Genomic DNA, 20,969 nt, shown 5'->3' with positions numbered 1-20,969 from the left:
ATCGAACTGCATCATGATAAGATATGCCATAAATAGTTTATTTATGAGTAAACTTGCATATGACGTTACAAGTGTAATTCTCGATCTTTACGTGTAATGCCTTAACTGATGAAAGGTCACATTTGATTGGATTGCATCTATTGTTTATTTCAGTATGCCAGGAAAGAGGAGTAGATTTGTGCGAAAGGTAGTGCAAAATTACGTGGTATGCCAGTTTGGTTATGTGGCTTGAACGAAGACAGACGAATGGAACTATGTAGTATATATACGTATATTGTAAAACTGACTTTTTACGAAAGAATGGAACTATGTAGGTGAACTCAAAAAGCAAAAACTAGTCTAAATACAAAATATCATCCAAATCGTTAGGGCCGTTTTCGAGATACGCGAAATGTAATACATAATCAAAGTGCTATTGCTCGTGTGTAAAGAAGGTGTGTGTGTTTTGCATTGCATCTGCAACAAATAAGAGGTACGTATTTATTCATCATTCTTGGATTTCTTGATTTTAGTCGTGTATATTGGGAGCTGTGTACTCGCTGTATATCGTTTCTGCCATCACTAGTTCGTGTATTACTCTCGCAAACTAAGCTGACGCCGGCGCGGTGACTGATGGTAGCGATAGTAAATGGGAAATGCCTTTACGCTCGTTCCTGTCAGCCACCGCCAAGTGTCAGCTTGGTTGCCACAGGTAACCTAATATTACGGCCCACGAATTTCGTTTGTTCGTTCCGAGCTTCCTTTGTTCACACGCATCCTCCACTTCACTGCCATCTGGCGGTCGTAATCATTCGGCACGACTCGGCATGATTCGGAAGTTGCCTTCGAAGCATAGCGTACTAACAAGGAAACCTCCCCATCGCACGCCCCTCAGATTTAGTTATAAGTTGGCACAATGGATAGGCCTTGAAAAACTGAACACAGATCAATCGAGAAAACAGGAAGAAGTTGTGTGGAACTATGAAAAAACTAAGCAAAATATACAAACTGAGTAGTCCATGTGCAAGATAGGCAACATCTAGGAGAGTCTGAGTTCAGGAGCGCCGTGGTCCCGTGGTTAGCGTGAGCAGCTGCGGAACGACAGCTTCTTGGTTCAGATCTTCCCTAGAGTGACAAGTTTACTTTCTTTATTTTTGCAAAGTTATGATCTGTCCGTTCGTTCATTGACGTCTCTGTTCAGTGTAATAAGTTTAGTGTCTGTGTTTTGCGACCGCACCGCAAAACCGTGCGATTAGTAGCCGAAAGGACGTGCCTGTCCAATGGAAACCGATTCCTCCACAGGAAAGCACGTCTGATATATTCTATACGACACTGGTGACGGCATGTGCGTCACATGACAGGAATATGTTGTCGATCCACCTAACTTGTACACTTGGTGAATGGGTAAAAAGATTCTTCTACCTTGCCCAATTTAGATTTCTTGTGGATGCGATAATCACTCCCAAAAAAGTGTGAAAACATAAGAGTTTGTCACATAAACTGCAACAAATGAATGCAACAGTTTCACAGTCGCACAGTTTTGTCTGTGCTCTGTCAAATCATATGTTTTTAACGTTTTCAAATTTCTCCGTGTGTAGACCGTCAAATCCTTCATATGTCGAAGCAAATCTGAACATGTCCTGGAATTTTGGAGAGCGAAGTTGATTATATGTGAGTGCCTGAGTGCCTGAACTTTGATAATTGTCTGAAAATAAAAAATTAAAATTTTCTCCCGAGGGAAGACTTGAACCATGGACCTACCGTTCCACTGTCGCACACGCTACCCACGTGACCACGGCGCTCATGGGTTTACACGCACCTAGTTGTTGCTTATCTTACACATGGACTACTCAGTTTGTATATTTTACTTATTTTTTCATAGTTCCACACAACTTCTTCCTGTTTTCTCCATTGATCTGTGTTCAGTTTTTCAAGGCCTATCCCCTGTACCAACTTATAACTTATTCTGATGGGCGTGCGATGGGGAGGTTCCCTTGTAAGAATCGATGAATCGTTGGAATTTGGAATCGTCACGACTCGGAAACACGCAATCGTTCTTACGATTCTTTTGAACGACGATTCGTCCGTATCACGATTCGATTCTTACGATTCTTTATGTAGAGTCGTTCAAATGAACGACTCATTCACGAATCGCCACAACTCTACAAAGAATAGGTGTATAAAAGGAAGAAGTATAATTTGCGCTGTTGCGTGGAGAAATGCTGTGCAAGAGGATAGCGATCGTTAATTATCTCAACAATAACTGTCGTAATCGTTAAAAGTACGTTTCATCAAATGCCCAATGCTAAATCTACCGAAATACGAAATTTTTCTCTGAACTGCTACCTAATGAGACCAATCCCGTTAATAATTAGAACACTAACTCCATCTTACATCTACTGTTCCTATATTTTCAACAGGTGCCGACTTTGCCCATCATCAGTTGGAGGTTCTGAGGCTCTTTGCCAAGATTCAGCAGCCGGTATTGATCCCAGAACACGATGAAGTGTTGAAGGCATTTAAATGGGAATCCATGAAGGACAAATTCAAGGTACGCATATCAGTTGTACTTAGCAATAACGGAACACACTACTTACTGAGAAAACATAAATCAGAAATGTGTAAGTTGCGGGTCTGACCGTTTCAGGATCCCACCATGCTGGAACACTTTATGTACCTGTACGACCATCACGTGTTCCTGGAGAGAAACAAGGACTTCAGCATGACGTATATGGCACACTTCTGGCAGATGAAGCAGCTGTACAAAGTTCTTCATTCTGCCACCGACTTCGAAACTTTTTGGAAGGTAAGGGGGGAATCTACACAATGAAATAATGTAGAGAACGAGAAAGGTATCAGGACTCGCCAAGCACGTAACTGGTAGACTGTGTCAAGGGGAAGAGAGGGCTAACATACCAGAGAGTGTTTCATTATGCTCGGTGTAAAGCTCGGTTTCCGTTGCTTGTTCTGAGTGCCCTTATAATGCTGTGTAAACAATTGTCTCCAACGTTTAGCATCTTCTTTCATTAGATGTGTGTCCAATAATATGAAATGAATTTTCGTGGATGTCGTAACTCCTGACTTCATATCAGAGACATAGTCTGTTCTGTAGCATGGTATACAGTTGCATCTAAATGGATGTATAAACACTAGGAGACGTTCCCTATTCTTGTTCCAGTCGTGAATGGTGCATGAGAAGAACAACAGTTGGTTAGTTTCCGTATGACCCCAAATCTCTCTAATTTTACATTCATGGTCTTTCTGTAAGACATATACATATAAGGTGAAACACTATATTAGTTGACCCTTCTAGCAAAGGTACCACTCGCTATTTTAACAGCAAATCACGCCGTGAGGCATAACGCTCTCGCACAGCGCCTTTCACTGGGATTGAATGCGAACCACCGTCACGCTTCCGCGCTTATTTAACAAAGCCATGACAAAATACGCTGCTATTCTTTGGATTTCCTCTATTTCATTTATCAGTTCCACACTATTAGGGTCTCATTCTGAGGAGCAATAATCAAGTATTTATCGAAAGTAGATTTTGCAAGCTGTAATAGCCGGCTGCGGTGACCGAGTGGTTCTAGCCGCTTCAGTCTGGAACCGCGCGACTGCTACGGTCGCAGGTTCGAATCCTGCCTCGAGCATGGATGTGTGTGATGTCCTTAGTCTCGTTAAGTTTAAGTAGTTCTAAGTCTAGGGGACTGATGACCTCAGGCATAATCGAAAAATAACTGGTAATTCCGCCTATTTTCGTGTAATACTTTAAATTTGCTTGTATCGAAGGTTAAACGTCAATCCCTCTACTAAGAGTTGATCCGCAGCAAATCTTCTCTGTACAGACAGCATTATCCGCGAACAGTTATTATCATTTGTGTACTCACGAAGTTGCTTTTACATCCTATTATCTTTCCCTTTAGAACGACATGCTACATTCCATTTTATGGTAGCTCTCCAACTTAGTCACTAACGTGGTCTGATATTCTGCACCCTTGTATTTTGTTCATTAGGCTACAACGCGGAACTGTATTGGAAGTTTTCCGAAAGTTAAGGAACACAGGATGAACCTGGGTGCCAGCGTCACCTATCGTCTTGCTCCCGTGGATGAACAGAGTAAGCTGTTTTCCACACGACCGTTGTTTACATAACATTTAGCGCGGGCGTCAATGCGAGATGCTTTTCATAGTTTCCACGATGAAACATTGTCTCAAAATGTGGTAGAAAACCCAAAGAGATTCTGGTCGTATGTGAAGTGCACCAGTGGAAAAAAACAGTCTATACCGTCACTGCGCCATAGCGATTGAAATATTACCGATGATGATGCCACTAAAGCGGAGTTACTAAATACAGTTTTTCGTAATTCCTTCAGGAAAGAAGACGAAGTAAATATTCTAGAATTCGAAACCAGAGCAGCTGTTAGCATGAGTGACATAAAAGTAGATATCTTAGGTGTTGCGAAACAACTCAAATCACTTAAGAAAGGCAAGTCTTACGGTCCAGATGGTACACCAATCAGCTTCCTTTCAGAGTATGCAGACACAATAGCGACTTTCTTAGCAATCATATACAACCACTCACTTGACGAAAGGTCTGTTCCTAAAGACTGGAAAGTAGCACAGGTCACACCAATATTCAAGAAAGGAAATAGGAGTAACCCATTGAATTACAGACCCATATCACTGAGCTCAATTTGCACTAGGATTTTGGAGCATATACACTACTCGAACATTATGAATCACCTTGAAGAAAATGACTTATTGATACACAACCAACACGGATTGTGCGATGCAGCTAGCTCTTTATTCCCATGAAGTAATGAGTGCTGTCGACAAGGGATCTCAGATCGATTCCATATTTCTAGATTTCCAGAAGGCTTTTGATACCGTTCCTCACAAGCGACTGTTAATCAAATTGTGTGCATATGGGGTATAGTCTCAATTGTGTGACTGGATTCGCGATTTCCTCTCAGAGAGGTCACAGTTCGTAGTGATAGGCAGTAAATCATCGAGTAGAACAGAAGTGATATCTGGCGTTCCCAAAGATAGTGTCATAGTCCTTCTGCTGTTCCTGATTTACATAAATGATCTAGGTGATAATCTGAGCAGCTCCCTTACATTGTTTGCAGATGACGCTGTAATTTACCAACTAGTAAAATCATCAGACGATCAATTCCAATTACTAAATGATCTAGAGAGAATTTCTGTATGGTGCGAAAAGTGACAATTGGCACTAAACAAAAAAAAGTGCGAGGTCATGAGTACTGAAAGAAATTCGATAAATTTTCGGTATACGATAAATCTCACAAGTCTAAGGGCTGTCAATTAGACTAAATATCTAGGAATTACAATTACGAGCAACCTAAATTCGAGAGACCACATAGATAATATTGTGGGGAAGGCGAAACGAAGACTGCGCTTTGTTGGCAGAACACTTAGAAGACGCGACAAACCCACTAACGAGACAGCCTACATTGCACTTGTCCGTCCTCTCCTGCAATATTGCTGCGCGGTGTGGGATCCTTACCAGGTAGGATTGAAGCAGGACATCGAAAAGGCCAGTCGCTGTGACCGAGCGGTTCTAGGCGCTTCAGTCTGGAACCGCGTGACCGCTACGGTCGCAGGTTCGAATCCTGCCTCGGGCATGGATGTGTGTGATGTCCTTAGGTTAGTTACGTTTAAGTAGTTCTAAGTTCTAGGGGACTCATCAGTCCCCACTTGAGCATCGAAAAAGTGCAAAGAAGGGCAGCTCGTTTCGTATTATCGCGCAATAGGGGTGAGAGTGTCATTGATATGATACGCGACTTGGGGTGGCAGTCACTGAAACAAAGGCGGTCTTCTTTGCGGCGAGATCTGTTTACGAAATTTCAATCACCAACTTTCTCTTCTGAATGCGACAATATTTTGTTGACACCCACCTACGTAGGGAAAAATGATCATCATAATAAAATAAGAGAAATCAGAGCTCGAACTGAAAGGTCTAAGAGTTCCTTTTTCCCACGCGCCATTGCAGAGTGGAATGGTAGAGAAGAAGTATGAAAATGGTTCGATGCACCGTTTGCCAGACACTTAAGTGTGAATTGCAGAGTAACCATGTAGATGTGGATGTAGACATGTGTTGATTCCCATATAGATTTTTGATGTCCAGGTAGGCCACAACACGCACACATAAAACGCGTTCCAAAATTCTGCAATAGGTTGACATTGGCGATGTTGTTGTTGTTGTGGTCTTCAGTCCTGAGACTGGTTTGATGCAGCTCTCCATGCTACTCTATCCTGTGCAAGCCTCTTCATCTCCCAGTACGTACTGCAACCTACATCCTTCTGAATCTGCTTAGTGTATTCATCTCTTGGTCTCCCTCTACGATTTTTACCCTCCACGCTGCCCTCCAATACTAAATTGGTGATCCCTTGATGCCTCAGAACATGTCCTACCAACCGATCCCTTCTTCTGGTCAAGTTGTGCCACTAACTTCTCTTCTCCCCAATCTCATTCAATACTTCCTCATTAGTTATGTGATCTACCCATCTAATCTTCAGCATTCTTTTGTAGCACCACATTTCGAAAGCTTCTATTCTCTCTTGCCCAAACCATTTATCGTCCATGTTTCACTTCCATACATGGCTACACTCCATACAAATACTTTCATAAATGACTTCCTGACACTTAAATCTATACTCGATGTTAACAAATTTCTCTTCCTCAGAAACGCTTTCCTTGCCACATTGGCGATATAGGCCTAGAAATGTATACATTTGTTCGTCCGCCCTTCTTAAGAAAGGGAATGACCTGCACTTATACTAATCGAGTGGAACATTTAAGTTTTCCGGTGTCTTACAACAGACTACTTTTAGAAACAGGGAAAGCTGTTTCACATTATCTAGAATCGTACAGGAATCCCATCATGTGCAGCAGTCTTATCTACTTCGACCGGTTTTACCTGATTTTGTATTCTCATGCCGCATAATTCGATATCTGCCATTCTGCTGTTAGTGCGACGATTTTAAGGAGTAATCGAGCTACGAATTTTTTCAGTTAAACAGTTTCGCGGCAAGAAATTTAGGATTTCAGCTTTCTATCATCTTTCGCTTTTGCTGTCAGTATGGTCCGTGATTAACTGGTGAGATGACTGTACTGCATTCGCTGTCGTAAGTCGTAAAGTAAAACAGAAACTCCAAAGGACTTTGTGTCAGATGGGTGCTTAGAATTTTATATTCCATTTTGTTGAATCCTTTACGCGTTATTCTCTTATCAATTTTTGGCTTCGATCACATTCTCTTTGTCAAAAAGGTGTAGGTCATGTCTTGAAATTATCTGTGTTTTCGGAGTAACTTTGTTTCTCTTTGTAAAACGCTTTGGTTAGGTGGTGAAGTTCTCATTGTTTTCGGCGTTACATTCCTACATGGCTGTTAAATCCGAAGGATTTTTCTCAACTCTCAAATGCCTCTCGACTGTCGGTTTAATGCGTGATCGCAGTACTCTCAAATTTTGTCCATTTATACTCAGTAATGGGGGTTTCATAGACGACTGCTTGATTATGGAAGATGAGGTAGACTGAAATCTTTATCTTGTAGCATTTACTAAGCAGGAATATCTTCCTACCTTTCTGAACATTCCTACTGAGGTATTCAGTGATGTTATGCCGACCTTATGATCACTAACTCCCTTCTCTACGTTATTTGAAACGAAAATTTCGGGCCTTTTCGTAGTCACGAGGTCTAAAACGATACCCGCTTCAGTGGGTTCTCTAACCACTCAAGATTATTTCTGGATAAGGCATTTAGAACATCACACGAAACGCTGTGTTTACCACTCATACCAATCACTTTAGTCCCCAATCTTCTTTTTCTGTGTCATCAGTCTTCTGACTGATTTGATGCGGCCCGCCACGAATTCCTCTCCTGTGCCAACCTCTTCATCTCAGAGAGCACTTGCAACCTACGTCCTCAATTATTTGCTGGATATATCCCAATCTCTGTCTTCTTCTATAATTTGTACCCTCTGTAACTCCCCCTAGTACCATGGAAGTTATTCTCTGGTGACCTATCATCCTGTTCCTTCTCCTTGTCAGTGTTTTCCCTATATTCCTTTCCTCACTGATTCTGCGGAGAACTTCCTCATTCCTTACTTTATCAGTCCACCTAATTTTCAACATTCTTCTGAAGCACCACATCTTAACTACTTCGCGTCTCTTCTGTTCCGATTTTCTCACAATCCACGTCTCACTGCCATAGTCTGCTTCACTCCAGAAGTTCATTCTCAGACATTTCTTCCTTAGCTTAAGGTAGTAGAATTCTCTTGGCAAGGAATGGCCTTTTTTCCAATACTAACCTGCTTTTGACGTCCTCCTTGCTCCGTCCGTCGTTGGTTATTTTGCTGCCTACATAGTGGAATTAATTAACTTCATCTACTTTGTGACCATCAATCCTGATATTAAGTTTCTCGATGTTCTCATTCCTGCTTCTTCTCATTACTTTCGTCTTTCTTCGATTTGCTCTCAATCCATATTCTGCACTTCGATTTACTCTCAATCTATATTCTGTACTCATTAGACTTATCATTAGCACATCATGTAATTCTTCTTCACTATCACTCAGGACAGCAATGTCATCAGCAAATCGTATCAGTGATATCCTTTCACCCTGAATTTTAACCCCACTCTTGACCCCTTCTTTTATTCCCATCATTTCGTCTTCGATGTACAGGGGGCGAATGACTATATCTCTGTCTTACACCCTTTCCAATCCAATTACTTCATACTTAGTCGTCCACTCTTATTATTCCTTTTTGGCTCTTTCACATATTGCACATTTCCCGTCTTTCCCTATAGCTTACCCCTCCATCTAATAGTATAAAATAATCAAGAAGAAATTACTCTAAATTTTCGTGGAATGTTGCGCTACTGCGGGCCATGTGACAGGGTTTTTGAAAGAGCACCCATTTACCGCATCTGATCCATTACTATTGTTCATCCAGTTATTTCACATTCTCCATCTGCACTAATCTCTAGCGTCCAGCTTACCTTTGCAGTATAAATAAATCCTAATCAAAAGTTAAAATTTCGCCGACGTTCTACTCTTCTTTCAGCCATATTCCTTTTACTAGTGCTTTATGAGTATTATTACCGCTTAAATGGGGGGCTAGTTATGAGTTGTATCAGCGTTTTGGTATTCACTTCTACAACAAGACATTCTACGATCATTTATTAAACGGGATGATTTTTCTCCTCCCTTCGAAATCGGTACGTAACTTTTATCGCGGTTCTTGAGAAGTTTCTCTATTCTAAGAAATCCGCATTTTCACACCTCGAGTATTTTACCATCAGGTGTTAAATTTCGATGCATGGTCGTACAGTGTAGTTCGTTTGTATTGTTATCCACGAGTATGGAGTGAAAAGAAGACGAGGCGCAGGGACCTATCCCAACCACCTAGAATATCAATAAGACAACCATGTGTCAAATCCATACAGACATCTGCTTGCCATTTACTGCTGTTCCTACAAGGCTGGAGTACTCTTTAGAAACGCACTTAGTGACATGCTAGTAACTGACACAATACATTTCAATTAGGATATAAGCTAGAAAATTTATTTCGCGCCAAAGTCTTATCGCAACAAACTTTCTGACTAAGTACCACTTCAGTTCATCACGTAGATAAAAACGCAATGATTACTTTTATTGCTATGGTTTGGTGTTGGCAACGAAGGGCCTTGCACGAAACATAGGTTTGGATTGTCGCAAATAAAATTTTTTATGAGGTTCAATGCTGTTCAACCTCATTTAAGTACAATTACAGGTAGGGACTTCAGGAAGAAATTTACGCATGACGTTCCGCGCTGAGCCCATTGTGCAAGAAGTTTCGTACATTGTCAGAAGAGAGTACACGTTTGGGTATATTGCAGACGCAGTTTGATGCAGTACGAATGACAGGCGCATCAAAGTGTGCGATTGGGAAGGCGCGGGAATGGTTCAAATGGCTCTGAGCACTATGGGACTCAATTGCTGAGGTCATTAGTCCCCTAGAACTTAGAACTAGTTAAACCTAACTAACCTAAGGACATCACAAACATCCATGCCCGAGGCAGGATTCGAACCTGCGACCGTAGCAGTCTTGCGGTTCCAGACTGCAGCGCCTTTAACCGCACGGCCACTGCGGCCGGCAAGGGCGGGAGCTGGCAACTTACGCCAGAGTGAAAGTGCGCTGGGCTGTACGGTTATTGTGGGCAAAACGTCGAAATTTTACACAGATTCACCGTGAAAGTCTGGCGGTATGGATCAAATGCAGTGTTGTCTCCAGCCGTAGTAATATCGTTCCAATAATTTGCCCCAAGGCACAGAGAAGCTGAATGATCGGGAATTCCAGTTCTTGCTCGATGCGATTTCCATCTTTCCGGCAAACTGAGAGAACATTTTGAGGGTGGCGGGGTGGGGGTGGGGGAGGGGGGAAGAACTTTTACAACAGTGAGAACGTTCACACAGCGGTTCTCCAAAAGTTCCGTGACCAAGGAGCGGATTTCTACTGTCGAGCAACTGAATGTTCCGAACATTAATGCTTGCTCGGTGTCGGTAGATAAATAGGATATTGTAGTGCCTGTGCTGTTGAGAAGAGCGAGTCATTGTTCTTCGGAGCCGGCCGCTGTGGCCGAGCGGTTCTAGGCCCTCAGTCCGGAGCCGCGGTGCTGCTTCGGTCGCAGGTTCGAATCCTGCCTCGGGCATGGATGCGTGTGATGTCTTGAGGTTAGATAGGTTTAAGTAGTTCTGAGTCTACCTGATGACCTCACATGTTAAATCCCATAGTGCTTAGAGCCATTTGAACTATTGTTCTTCGGATATGCATGCTTGTCCGAATGAACATAATATCGCACTTTTCAACAGCACAGGCACTGAATTATCGTCTCCATTCTTATTGTTCCCGCTTAGTTCTACTATATATATTGTATATTATTGCATATATTGTATATCATTACATTTATAAAAACATAGCGTCTGGTTGGTTATGATCAGCTTAACAGATTTAACCCTTTGTTTTGGATTTAGGATTCAGATTACACACGGTGTAACAAAAATCCACGTCACAAATGACAGGACACATACCTCATACGTAGACGAAGAAATTATGTTATATGAACATGGGTCTGGGAACGCTCTGTTTTCATGTTACAATTCAATTTCATCTACTCGTTAATCATGAGAAACACACACGACCAGAACGTTAGAATCATGGGGAACATGCACTCTCGGCGACGTCTGGTTACGTTGTGCAACACCAGTGTTTTGTTTTAGATGTACCTGTCGCTATGCGACGTACGCCATTGATTATTTACTAGTAACATCAACTATTCCAGCAATCAGTACGACCGTTTCAAGCACATAGGTTACAGCGTAGAGTTAATCACAGACTTGGCTCGTGCAATGGCAGTGTACACAAATGCATAGATGGCAGATGCCCATTTGATGTATGGATTAGCTGACGACAATGGCGCTCGCACTCACCGTTTGTACCGGGAGAAATTTCGTGACTGACAGATAGGTAGAGATGGGCCAATTGCCTGGCCTCCACGCTCTCCAGACCTAAACCCACTGCCGGCCGGAGTGACCGAGCGGTTCTAGGCGCTACAATCTGGAACCGCGCGACCGCTACGGTCGCAGTTTCGAATCCTGACTCTGGCATGGATGTGTGTGATGTCCTTAGGTTAGTTAGGTTTAAGTAGTTCCAAGTTCTAGGGGACTGATGACCTCAGATGTTAAGTCCCATAGTGCTCAGAGCCATTTGAACCTAAACCAGAGCCATTTGAACCAAAACCCACTGACCGTTTACTTGTGGGGGCATTTGAAAGTTCCGTAGTACAAAATGTTTTCAGAGTCTCCGTGCCCGTATTATGGGAGGCTGTGAAACTATAAGCAATATTTCAGGGAGACATCAGCGCATCCGATATTCACTAACAAGGCGTCTTGATGCTTGAATGAATTCTCATGGAGTGCATATTGAACATCTCATTTGAGAAAGAGCTTCTTGTGGTATGTTGGTGTGTTGTGTTCATGAATGGTTAATGAATTGGAGAAAATGAGTTGTGACAGGGAACCAAAGCGTTTCTAGACTCATGTTCATAAAACACAATTTCTTCGTCTACGTGTGAGGAATGTGTCCTGCAATTTAGGCTGTACATTTTGTTACACCTTGTATTACTCATTTCATAACGCTAATGCTTCAGTATGCATTCCCAGCTGTTCAAGTAGCGATTGGTTTCCGTTTGATACGAAAAGTAGGTTTTTCGCGCCATCTCTATGCTTACTGGTTAATGGCGGCTGGTCGTCAATGATGGCACTCCACTGTGCTACCAGCTCCTCGTAAAAGCACCGGGTGTATCGCTACATAGGCGTTCTGCTGACAGTCTGCGACCAGCACAACCGCGGCCTATATCTGCAGACCGAACCATGGCATGTTAGAAACTGCACGAAATGCTGTACCCTAAATGTGAGCAAAAAAATAAGTACTGTGACTAGGGGTGTTACAGTGAATGAGTTCAAAGGCCCCTTGCGACGAATGTAGTCACCTTATGATAAAATAGAGAGAGGTTTTCGCAGTTCATCTCACGACATCTGCGCTAAGACCGACGAACGGGGCACTTTTCACCATCACGCCTTCTCCAACCACTGCCAGACACCACTGATGCAGATTTGGTCCAGAAGCGGAAAAATAAGTCCGAGTCGAACTCCATCACAATAATTTGCGTCAACAACGTCGTGAACAGGCTTTATTGACTACTCGTCGTTACTCGTAGCCGTAATATAAGAGAAAATGTCGTTCTGCTTCCAGCCTGGTGCAAGTGCTTAGATTTGACAACACTTGGGAGGCGCGTTCTTAATTTTTGATACTTTTTTCTATCAAGGAGCTTCTTATTAGGCCTCTTCCGAATGGGCTGATCCCGTTCCAGACCTTCTCGTTACAATAATTTCTGACACAGTTACTATAAATCTAGTGCAGAACCTCAGCGTTAGTGACCAGCGGCGCAAACCACGAGATCGTGGAGACGGTCTGCACACCCATAGAAGCTCAGTCTGTAAAAGGATGAGGCGTTTTAATGAATGAATTTTCGACTGCACAACTTATGACGAGCTACGCGATAAATTTATGATCTGAAGATTGCTGATAACACAATCAAAACCGGTCAAATCATTATAAAAAATTGCTATCTAGGCTAATAAAAAGAAATTTATATTAAAAAGGACAAATGAACAGCCTTAATACAATACATCTCAATTTTTCAGATGACTTCTCGTCGTTTTTTGTTATCAGAACTCGTACAACATTGAAACAACAAATTAATCCGAGGTTGGAATTACCGCATAGCGTATTTCTTTTTAATATTATGCTTTTCGTAGGCAACCTTGCAGTTGTTCAGGATAGTGAGATCCATCTACGAGGGGCGTTCAGAAAGTAAGCTCCGATCGGTCGCGAAATGGAAACAACTATGAAAATCCGATAAAGCTTTGCACAGATGTGTTGGGTAGTGTCTCTAGTATAACCCCAGTTAGCATCACGTCGCTCTTCTCATTTATGAGCTCGCAGTGAGTGCGTAAAGATGTCTAGAAAATAGTGTCTGCCGCCAAGTACGAGGGCCTGGTGAGAAATTTCGCCTGAAGCTATGCAGCTAACATTACATAACTGTCGTGCTGTTTCTTCTTCAAGACAATTCTCAGCCGCATTCTGCAGGGGCAATGAAGATGCTCCTGCATCGTTTTCAAATGGAAATGTGAGATTACCCACAATACAGTCCGCAATTGTCTCCTCCTGAGTTTCATCTCTGGTCACATGAACCGCTGTCTTTGAAGACAACATTTTGACACAGACAACGAGGTGTAGGCCAGCGTGGAGAATTGGCGGAAAGCACTGGCGGCTGCCTTCTATGATGAGGCTATTGAAAAGTTGGTACAACGCTATGACAAAAGTCTAAGTCAGAACGGCGACTACGTAGAGAAGTAGCTGAAAGGTGTAGCTAATTGTTACAAGTAAAACATTTCTGATGTTCACTGTGGTTTCAATTTGGCAATCAATCGGAGCTTACTTTCTGAACAGCCCTCGTATAAACTGACACAAATTTGTAAAGTCTATAACATGAAAATATCCATTCGAAAAACAGGAGTGATGGCTTTCAAAGGGCCAATAGCGCTGAGAATTAAGACCATAATAGGAAATAAAGCAATTGAACAAATTAGTCATTTCAGTTACCTTGGAAATACTATAAGCTACCATCACCAGTTGTACAATATTATATGTCAACTAGCTCCGCAGACGATGAAGAGATTGAAGAACTGTATGATGAGATAAAAGACAGTAGGTAAAGTAAAAGAAGGAAAACTAGTTGGTGAATATGAACGGGGGTGTATAGAATGAAAGTGAAGCAGCCGAGATAATTTTGCACAGAGTATAACTTAATCATCGCCAACACTTGGTTTAAGAATCAATCAATCAAGACTTGGAGACACCGGAATGTTTCACATCGATTAAATAATGGTAAGACAGAGATTTAGGAACAAGATTTAAAATTGTAAGACGTTTCCAGGGGCAGAGGTGGACTCCGACATGAATTTATTGGTTATGAACTGTAGATTAAAATTGAAGAAACTGCAGAAAGGAAGGGATTTAACAAGATAGGACTGGGATAAATTGAAAAAAACTACGGGTTGTAGAGAGTTTCAGATGGAGCATTAGGGAACAATTGACAAGAAGAGGTAAATGGAACACTGTAGAAGAAGAATGGATAGCTTTTGAGAGATGGAATAGTAAGGACAGCAGAGGATCAAGTAGGTAAAAAGACGAGGGCTAGCAGAAATCCATGGGTAACAGAGGAAATATTGAATTTAATTGATGAAAGCAGAAAATATAAAAATGCAGTAAATTAAGCAGGCGAAAAGGAATGCGTACATAGAGGTCAAATGTAAGGATGTAGAAGTATATATCACTAGGGGTAAGACAGATGCCGCCTGCAGAAAAATTAAAGAGACCTTTGGAGAAAAGAGAACCACCTGTGGGAATATCGAGAGCTCAGATGGTAAACGAGTGCTAAGCAAAGAAGGGAAAGGCCAAAGGTAGGAGGGGTATATAGTGGGTCTATACAAGGGCGATGTAGCATTTCCATAATATTACCCTCAATATTATGGAAATGGAAGAGGATGTAGATGAAGATAAGATGGGAGATATGATACTGCGTGAAGAATTCGACAGAGCGCTGAGAGACCTAAGTCGAAACTAGGCCCCGGGATTAGACAACTTTCCATTATAATTACTGATAGCCTCGGGAGAGCCAGCTATGACAAAACTCTATCACCTGGTGAGAAAGATGTATGAGATAGGCGAAATACCCTCAGACTTCAAGAAGAACCTAAAAATTCCAATCCCAAAGAAAACAGATGTTGACAGGTGCGAAAATTACCGAACTATCAGTTTAATAAGTCACGGCTGCATAATAATAACATGAATTCTTTGCAGACGAATGGACAAGGTAGTAGAAGCCGACCACGTGCAAGATCAGTTTGGATTCCGTAGAAATACTGGACCACGTGAGGCAATACTGACCGTACGACGTATCTTAGGAGATAGATTAAGGAAAGGCAAATCTATGTTTCTAGCATTTGTAAACCTAGAGAAAGCTTTTGACAATGTTAACTGAATACTCTCTTTCAAATTCTGAAGAGATAAAATACAGGGAGCGAAAGGCTATTTACAATTTGTACAGAAACCAGACGGCATTTATAGGAGTCGAGGGGCATGAAAGGGATTCAGTGGTTGAGAAAGGAGTGAAACAGATTTGTAGCGCATCCCCGATGTCGTTCAGTTTGTATATTGAGCAAGCAGTAAAGGAAACAAAAGAAAAACTTGGATTAGGAATTAAAATCAGTGGAGAAGATAGAAAAACTTTGAGGTGTGCCGATGACACTGTAATTTTGTCAGAGACAGCAAAGGACCTGGAAGAACGGTTGAACGGAATGGACAGTGTCTTCATAGTGGGATGTAATATGAACATCAACAAAAGCAAAACGAGGGTAATGGAAAGTAGTCTAATCAAATCAGGTGATGCTGAGAGAATCAGATGGGAATGAGACACTTAAATTAGTAGATGAATTTTTCTATTTGGGCAGCAAAGTAACTGATGACGGTCGGAGTAGAGAAGATATAAGATGTAGACTGGCAGTGGCCACGAAACCGTTTCTGAGGAAGAGAAATTTGTTAATACCTAGAATAGATTTAAGTGTTAGGAAGTCGTTTCTGAAAGTATTTGTATGGAGTGTAGCTATATATGGAAGTGAAACATGGACGATAAGCTTCGAAACGTGGTACAATAGAAGAATGCTGAAGATTAGTTGGGTAGATGACGTAACTAATTATGAGGTACTGAATAGAACTGGGAAGAAGATAAATTTGTGGCACAACTTGACTATAAGAAGGGATCGGTTGGTAGGACACCTTCTGAAGAATCAAGAGATCAGCAATTTAGTATTGGAAGGAAGCGTGTAGGCTAAAAATCGTAGAGGGTGAGCAAGAGATGAATACACTAACCAGATTCAGAAGGATGTAGGTTGCAGTAGTTACTTGGAGATGAAGAGGCTTGCAAAGGATAGAGTAGCATGGAGTACTGCATCAAACCAGTCTTTGGACTGAAGACCACAACAACAACCAGAGTGAACTTGACAAGAAATGGCAAATATATCAAATGATTTATGGAACAATCAATAGAACATTGAGAAATAAAGTGAGGAAAGAGATAAAGGTCCTGTTTTACAAGGCAATGGCCACTCTCTCTTTGCTATTTGGAAGTGAAATCTGGACAATTACTAAAAAACAAGAAAGTAGAATGGAAGCGACAAAAAAGAAATCTCGTATGCTATAAATGAGAAGATGATGTCCAATCGTCAAAGCTATTTAGAACATCTACAAAGGGTGCCAGTTTCGAGTAAACCAAAACAAGCCATAATTTTAAGTCTTTAGGACAAGATCCATAGGAAGACCAACCAGAAATGGCTGGATACTTTAAAAGGCAGAACAGGTCTATGGCCTTGACCATGACGAAAGAAGAGGAAGTACTCATAATAATTAATGAAGTCTTGCCATATTGTCAATTGGGGAAACATGAGATCGTTACAGACGTTTATGAAATTGTGCCCAGTGAAGCCAAGAATTGTTTCATTACTGTATTAAGCAAAATAAAGTAACTCTCAATTTGACGATAAGCTCTTATAATTATTCTACGTACACTGTTCACTGACACTCCAAATGTTACCTAGCTGTATCGTAATATCAAATTCCAAGCTATTCACTATTATCTAATCGCTACGACCATGATGGAACTGCCTTGTAATCCTAGCTTTTTATGTCAAATAAGTACTACACACTTATTTGCTGCAGTGGATAATGTCTCACCTATGAGTGAGCCTGTGTGTTCATTCCATGTAATAGCCCTAGAAACTGTCACACTCAGGTATCTGTGTGAGTTGAATAATTTTAGATGTGAAAAATTCATTTTATACTTACAGCACACTGCATTTTTTTCGTTTCGTGAAGAGCATAAATTTACATTTCTCTATATTTAAAACAAGTTTACAATCTTTGCATAAATATAAAATCTTATCTAGATTATATCTGCAGCTTTTTACCAGATAATACTCCATTGTAGATACCTGCGTCATCTACGAGAAGTCTGATTACTTTTAATATTGTGTGCCAAGCCATTAATATCCAACTTGAGCAACAAGGCTCCTAACACACTTCCCTGGGCCACGCCTAAAGTTACTTCTGCATTTGTCGTTGACTCTCGCTCCAACATAACGGGCTGCTTCCTCCCTATCAACAAATTCTCAACCCAGTCACAAATTTTGTCCGATACCCTATATAGGTGCACTTAGTAAACGTTGGTGTGGTACCAATGCAAATGATCTTCGGAACTCAAGAAATACAGCGTCTATACCTGTTTTCAGTGATCCATGGTCTCCACAGTGGGGAGTGAGAAGTGCACAAGTTGCATTTCGCATGATCGATGGTTTAGAGGTCTGTGATTGTTGTTGTCCAGAAGTTCATTCAATCGGAAATGCCTCATTTGTTTTGAGCTCTGAAAATTGTCTATGGCTCTACTACAGATGGACGTCAAAGAGTGTGGACGGTAATTTTACGGATGACTTCTGTTATCCTTCCTCATCTACATCTACATGGATACTCTGCAAATCACACTTAAGTGCCTGGCAGAGAATTCATCGAACCACCTTCACAATAATTCTCTATTATTCCACTCTCGAACAGCGCGCGGGAAAAACGAACATCCATATCTTCCCGTGCGAACTCAGATTTCCTTCATTTTATTATGATGATCGTTTCTCCCTATATAGGTCGCCGTTAACAAAATATTTACGCATTTGGAGGAGAAAGTTGGTGATTGAAATTTCGTAGGAAGATCCACCTCAACGAGAAACACCTTTGTTTCAATGATGTCCACCCCAAACCCTCTATCATGTTCGTGACACTCTCTCCCCTATTTCTCGACAGTGCAAAACGTGCTACTATTCTCTGAACTTCCTGATGTACTCCGTCAATGGTATCTCGTAAGGATCCGACACCGCACAGCAGTACTCCAAAAGAGGACGTAGAAGAGTAGTGTAGGCAGTCTCTTTTATAGATCTGTTGCATCTTCTAAGTGTTGCCGCATGGGGTAGCCGCCTGGTCTAGGCCGCCTTGTCACGGTTCGTGCGGCTCCCCCTGTAGGAGGGTTGAGTCTTCCCTCGGGAGGAACCATAGCGTAAGAAAGCATAGCTTAACTTAGTTTAAGTTAGATTAAATAGTGTATATGCTTAGGAACCGATGACCTCAGCGGTCTCCGCAGTAGATCTGTTGCATCTTCTGAATGTTGTGATAGTAAATCGCAGTCTGTGATTGGCTTCTCCACAACATTTTCTACGTGTTCTGTCCAATTTAAGTAGTTAGTAATTGTAACTCTTTGGTATTTAGTTGAATTTATTACGTTTAGATTTGATTGATTTATCGCGTAACAGAAGTTTAACAGATTCGTTTTAGCACTTATGTGAATGACCTCACACTTTTCATTACTTAGAGTTAGTTGCCAATTTTCACACCATACAGATTTCTTTTCGAGATTGTATCTTGTAGATGAGTGAGACCTGTTATTAAAATATGAGCTAACTCTGCTGCAAATTGTGTACAGAATATGACAGTATCCTATAGGACCTTTGAGCGTTGTTTAATTTTAGAGAGAACTACATTGGCACAGTAATGGATCTTCCTTAGCAAAGGAGCACTTGAAAACGGAGTTCGGTACTTTTGCTTTCGCTCTGCTGCCCTCAATTTCAGTTCCTTTGTCAGTAGTCAGTGTCTGGACACTAACTTTGTTGTCACTGTCGTCGTCTGCCTATGGCCAGAATTTATTTGCGGTTTGCGAGGAACTTCTGACAAGATTATGCTATGGTAGCCGCTTAGTGTGAGGGTTACTCCGCTACACTTGAATCTGTCATGGAGCGACTTGTAGTGCCATGAAAACTTGTGCTGTGGATCCCCAACGAGCTCCAAGTGACAGTGCTTAATACCTTCTGTCAGCTGGCTATTAGAGTGTCAGGAGGGTGCCGATCAGTACCGCTAGCAGCGTGATCGGCGATCTCTTGTTGCACGTGCTGCAGATGGCGGTGTGGATGCGCTACCACATGAACGAGAGGATGTTCGCGCACGCGCTGTACACCGTCCTGCTGCACCGCGAGGACACGCACCACATGATGCTGCCGCCGCCCTACGAGGTCTTCCCCGAGTACTTCGTCACCAGTGACGTCATGCAAATGGCCTACGACGCCCATCTCAGAGGTGAGTCCACTCCGCTGCAGTACATCTCTGGGACTTACAGGTCAATTAGCTTAGCCACACTGGCAATCTGCGCTGATCAATCAATAAAATTGTAACACCATGAAGTTGGCATGAAACAATCTCCAAATCGGCGTGAAAAGTGCTACCTTCTTGGATATGTGAACTATCGGCATCTCAGCAGAAGCTGGTAAGAAAAACGCCATCTACATTTTGTCTAAACGTTACTCTGTGGGTTCTTGTGCGGAAATCGCATTTGAATGTTGGTTGGTTGTGAGAAGTTCATATTACGCCTCATATAAAAAGAATACCGTCTACCACCACTTGCAGGAATTCCACAGGGGGAGGATCTCAATGGCCCCATGCGACTAGCGCTCGAGAGGGCAGGCCTACCCTGTCAGTCCAAAAAGTTTGGAGATTCTATTAATTCATGTTATCAGTGAGGCAGATTGTTGTTCCATGTTGAAAGTGTTGTATATAGTTTCCCCCAGCCCAACCCTCCACTTCAGAACATGGCACGGAATATTCATACAGCCATGTGAGCTTGCCAGAGAAGTCCTTCTTTGGAACGTTGCTCAACTAGCGCATTGCGTTGGTCTGAATGTTAGTCATGTCTTCAAGTCGTTCACCCTTCATCTGATTTTCTGCACTTTGTTTTTTAGTGGTAGGTTCCAGAAAGAACTGTCTGCTTTTTGCATTGCAATTCAGTCTCGGCAGGCGTCCACACTTCGTTGATTTCGTTCGGGATGCAAGGTGTGCGGAACAAACTTTGCACACGCTTATCTCTTCTTCGAAGCAATCTAGAGAGTTTCTCGAACACTTAATTTAGATATGTTCCTCCTTTGCGATTTGTGATACACCAACGTTGGCATACTACTGCGGCCCGTTCACTGCTTAACACTGCCTGCTCTCCACTGCTTGGTGGAATGCACACCTGTTGCTTGCAGTTGTTGGTTCCAGCTGCCACTGTAGTTACTGCGCCGATGTCACTTACACTCCAGGAATAAAATCAACCTCGCAAGTATCTGGACGGGCGATTCATTGTTCGCTCAGCTCCGCAGAATCGTATGTCACGTAACTGGGGTCCAGGAAGACAGCATTTACACGATCGATGTATGGCCCACCTCAGGCTGGGCCTG

The 20,969-nt window shown here is 42.1% G+C and overlaps 1 protein-coding gene across 1 annotated transcript in view; it reads left to right on the top strand.

Annotated features, from left to right (window-relative positions):
• The window catches only part of LOC124596365 (allergen Cr-PI-like), a 61,086-nt gene that overhangs the window by 13,851 nt on the left and 26,266 nt on the right, over positions 1 to 20,969 (top strand). Inside the window, exons 2-4 of the mRNA XM_047135472.1 lie at positions 2,400 to 2,530; positions 2,627 to 2,785; positions 19,656 to 19,833. Coding sequence (XP_046991428.1) covers positions 2,400 to 2,530; positions 2,627 to 2,785; positions 19,656 to 19,833 — 468 coding nt within the window. The remainder of the gene's footprint in view (positions 1 to 2,399; positions 2,531 to 2,626; positions 2,786 to 19,655; positions 19,834 to 20,969) is intronic.

Source organism: Schistocerca americana, chromosome 2 (genome assembly GCF_021461395.2).
Source record: "Schistocerca americana isolate TAMUIC-IGC-003095 chromosome 2, iqSchAmer2.1, whole genome shotgun sequence".
Taxonomy (NCBI): Eukaryota; Metazoa; Arthropoda; class Insecta; order Orthoptera; family Acrididae; genus Schistocerca; species Schistocerca americana.
The sequence above is the reverse complement of the archived record's forward strand: the minus strand, read 5'-3'. Positions and strand labels throughout refer to the sequence as shown.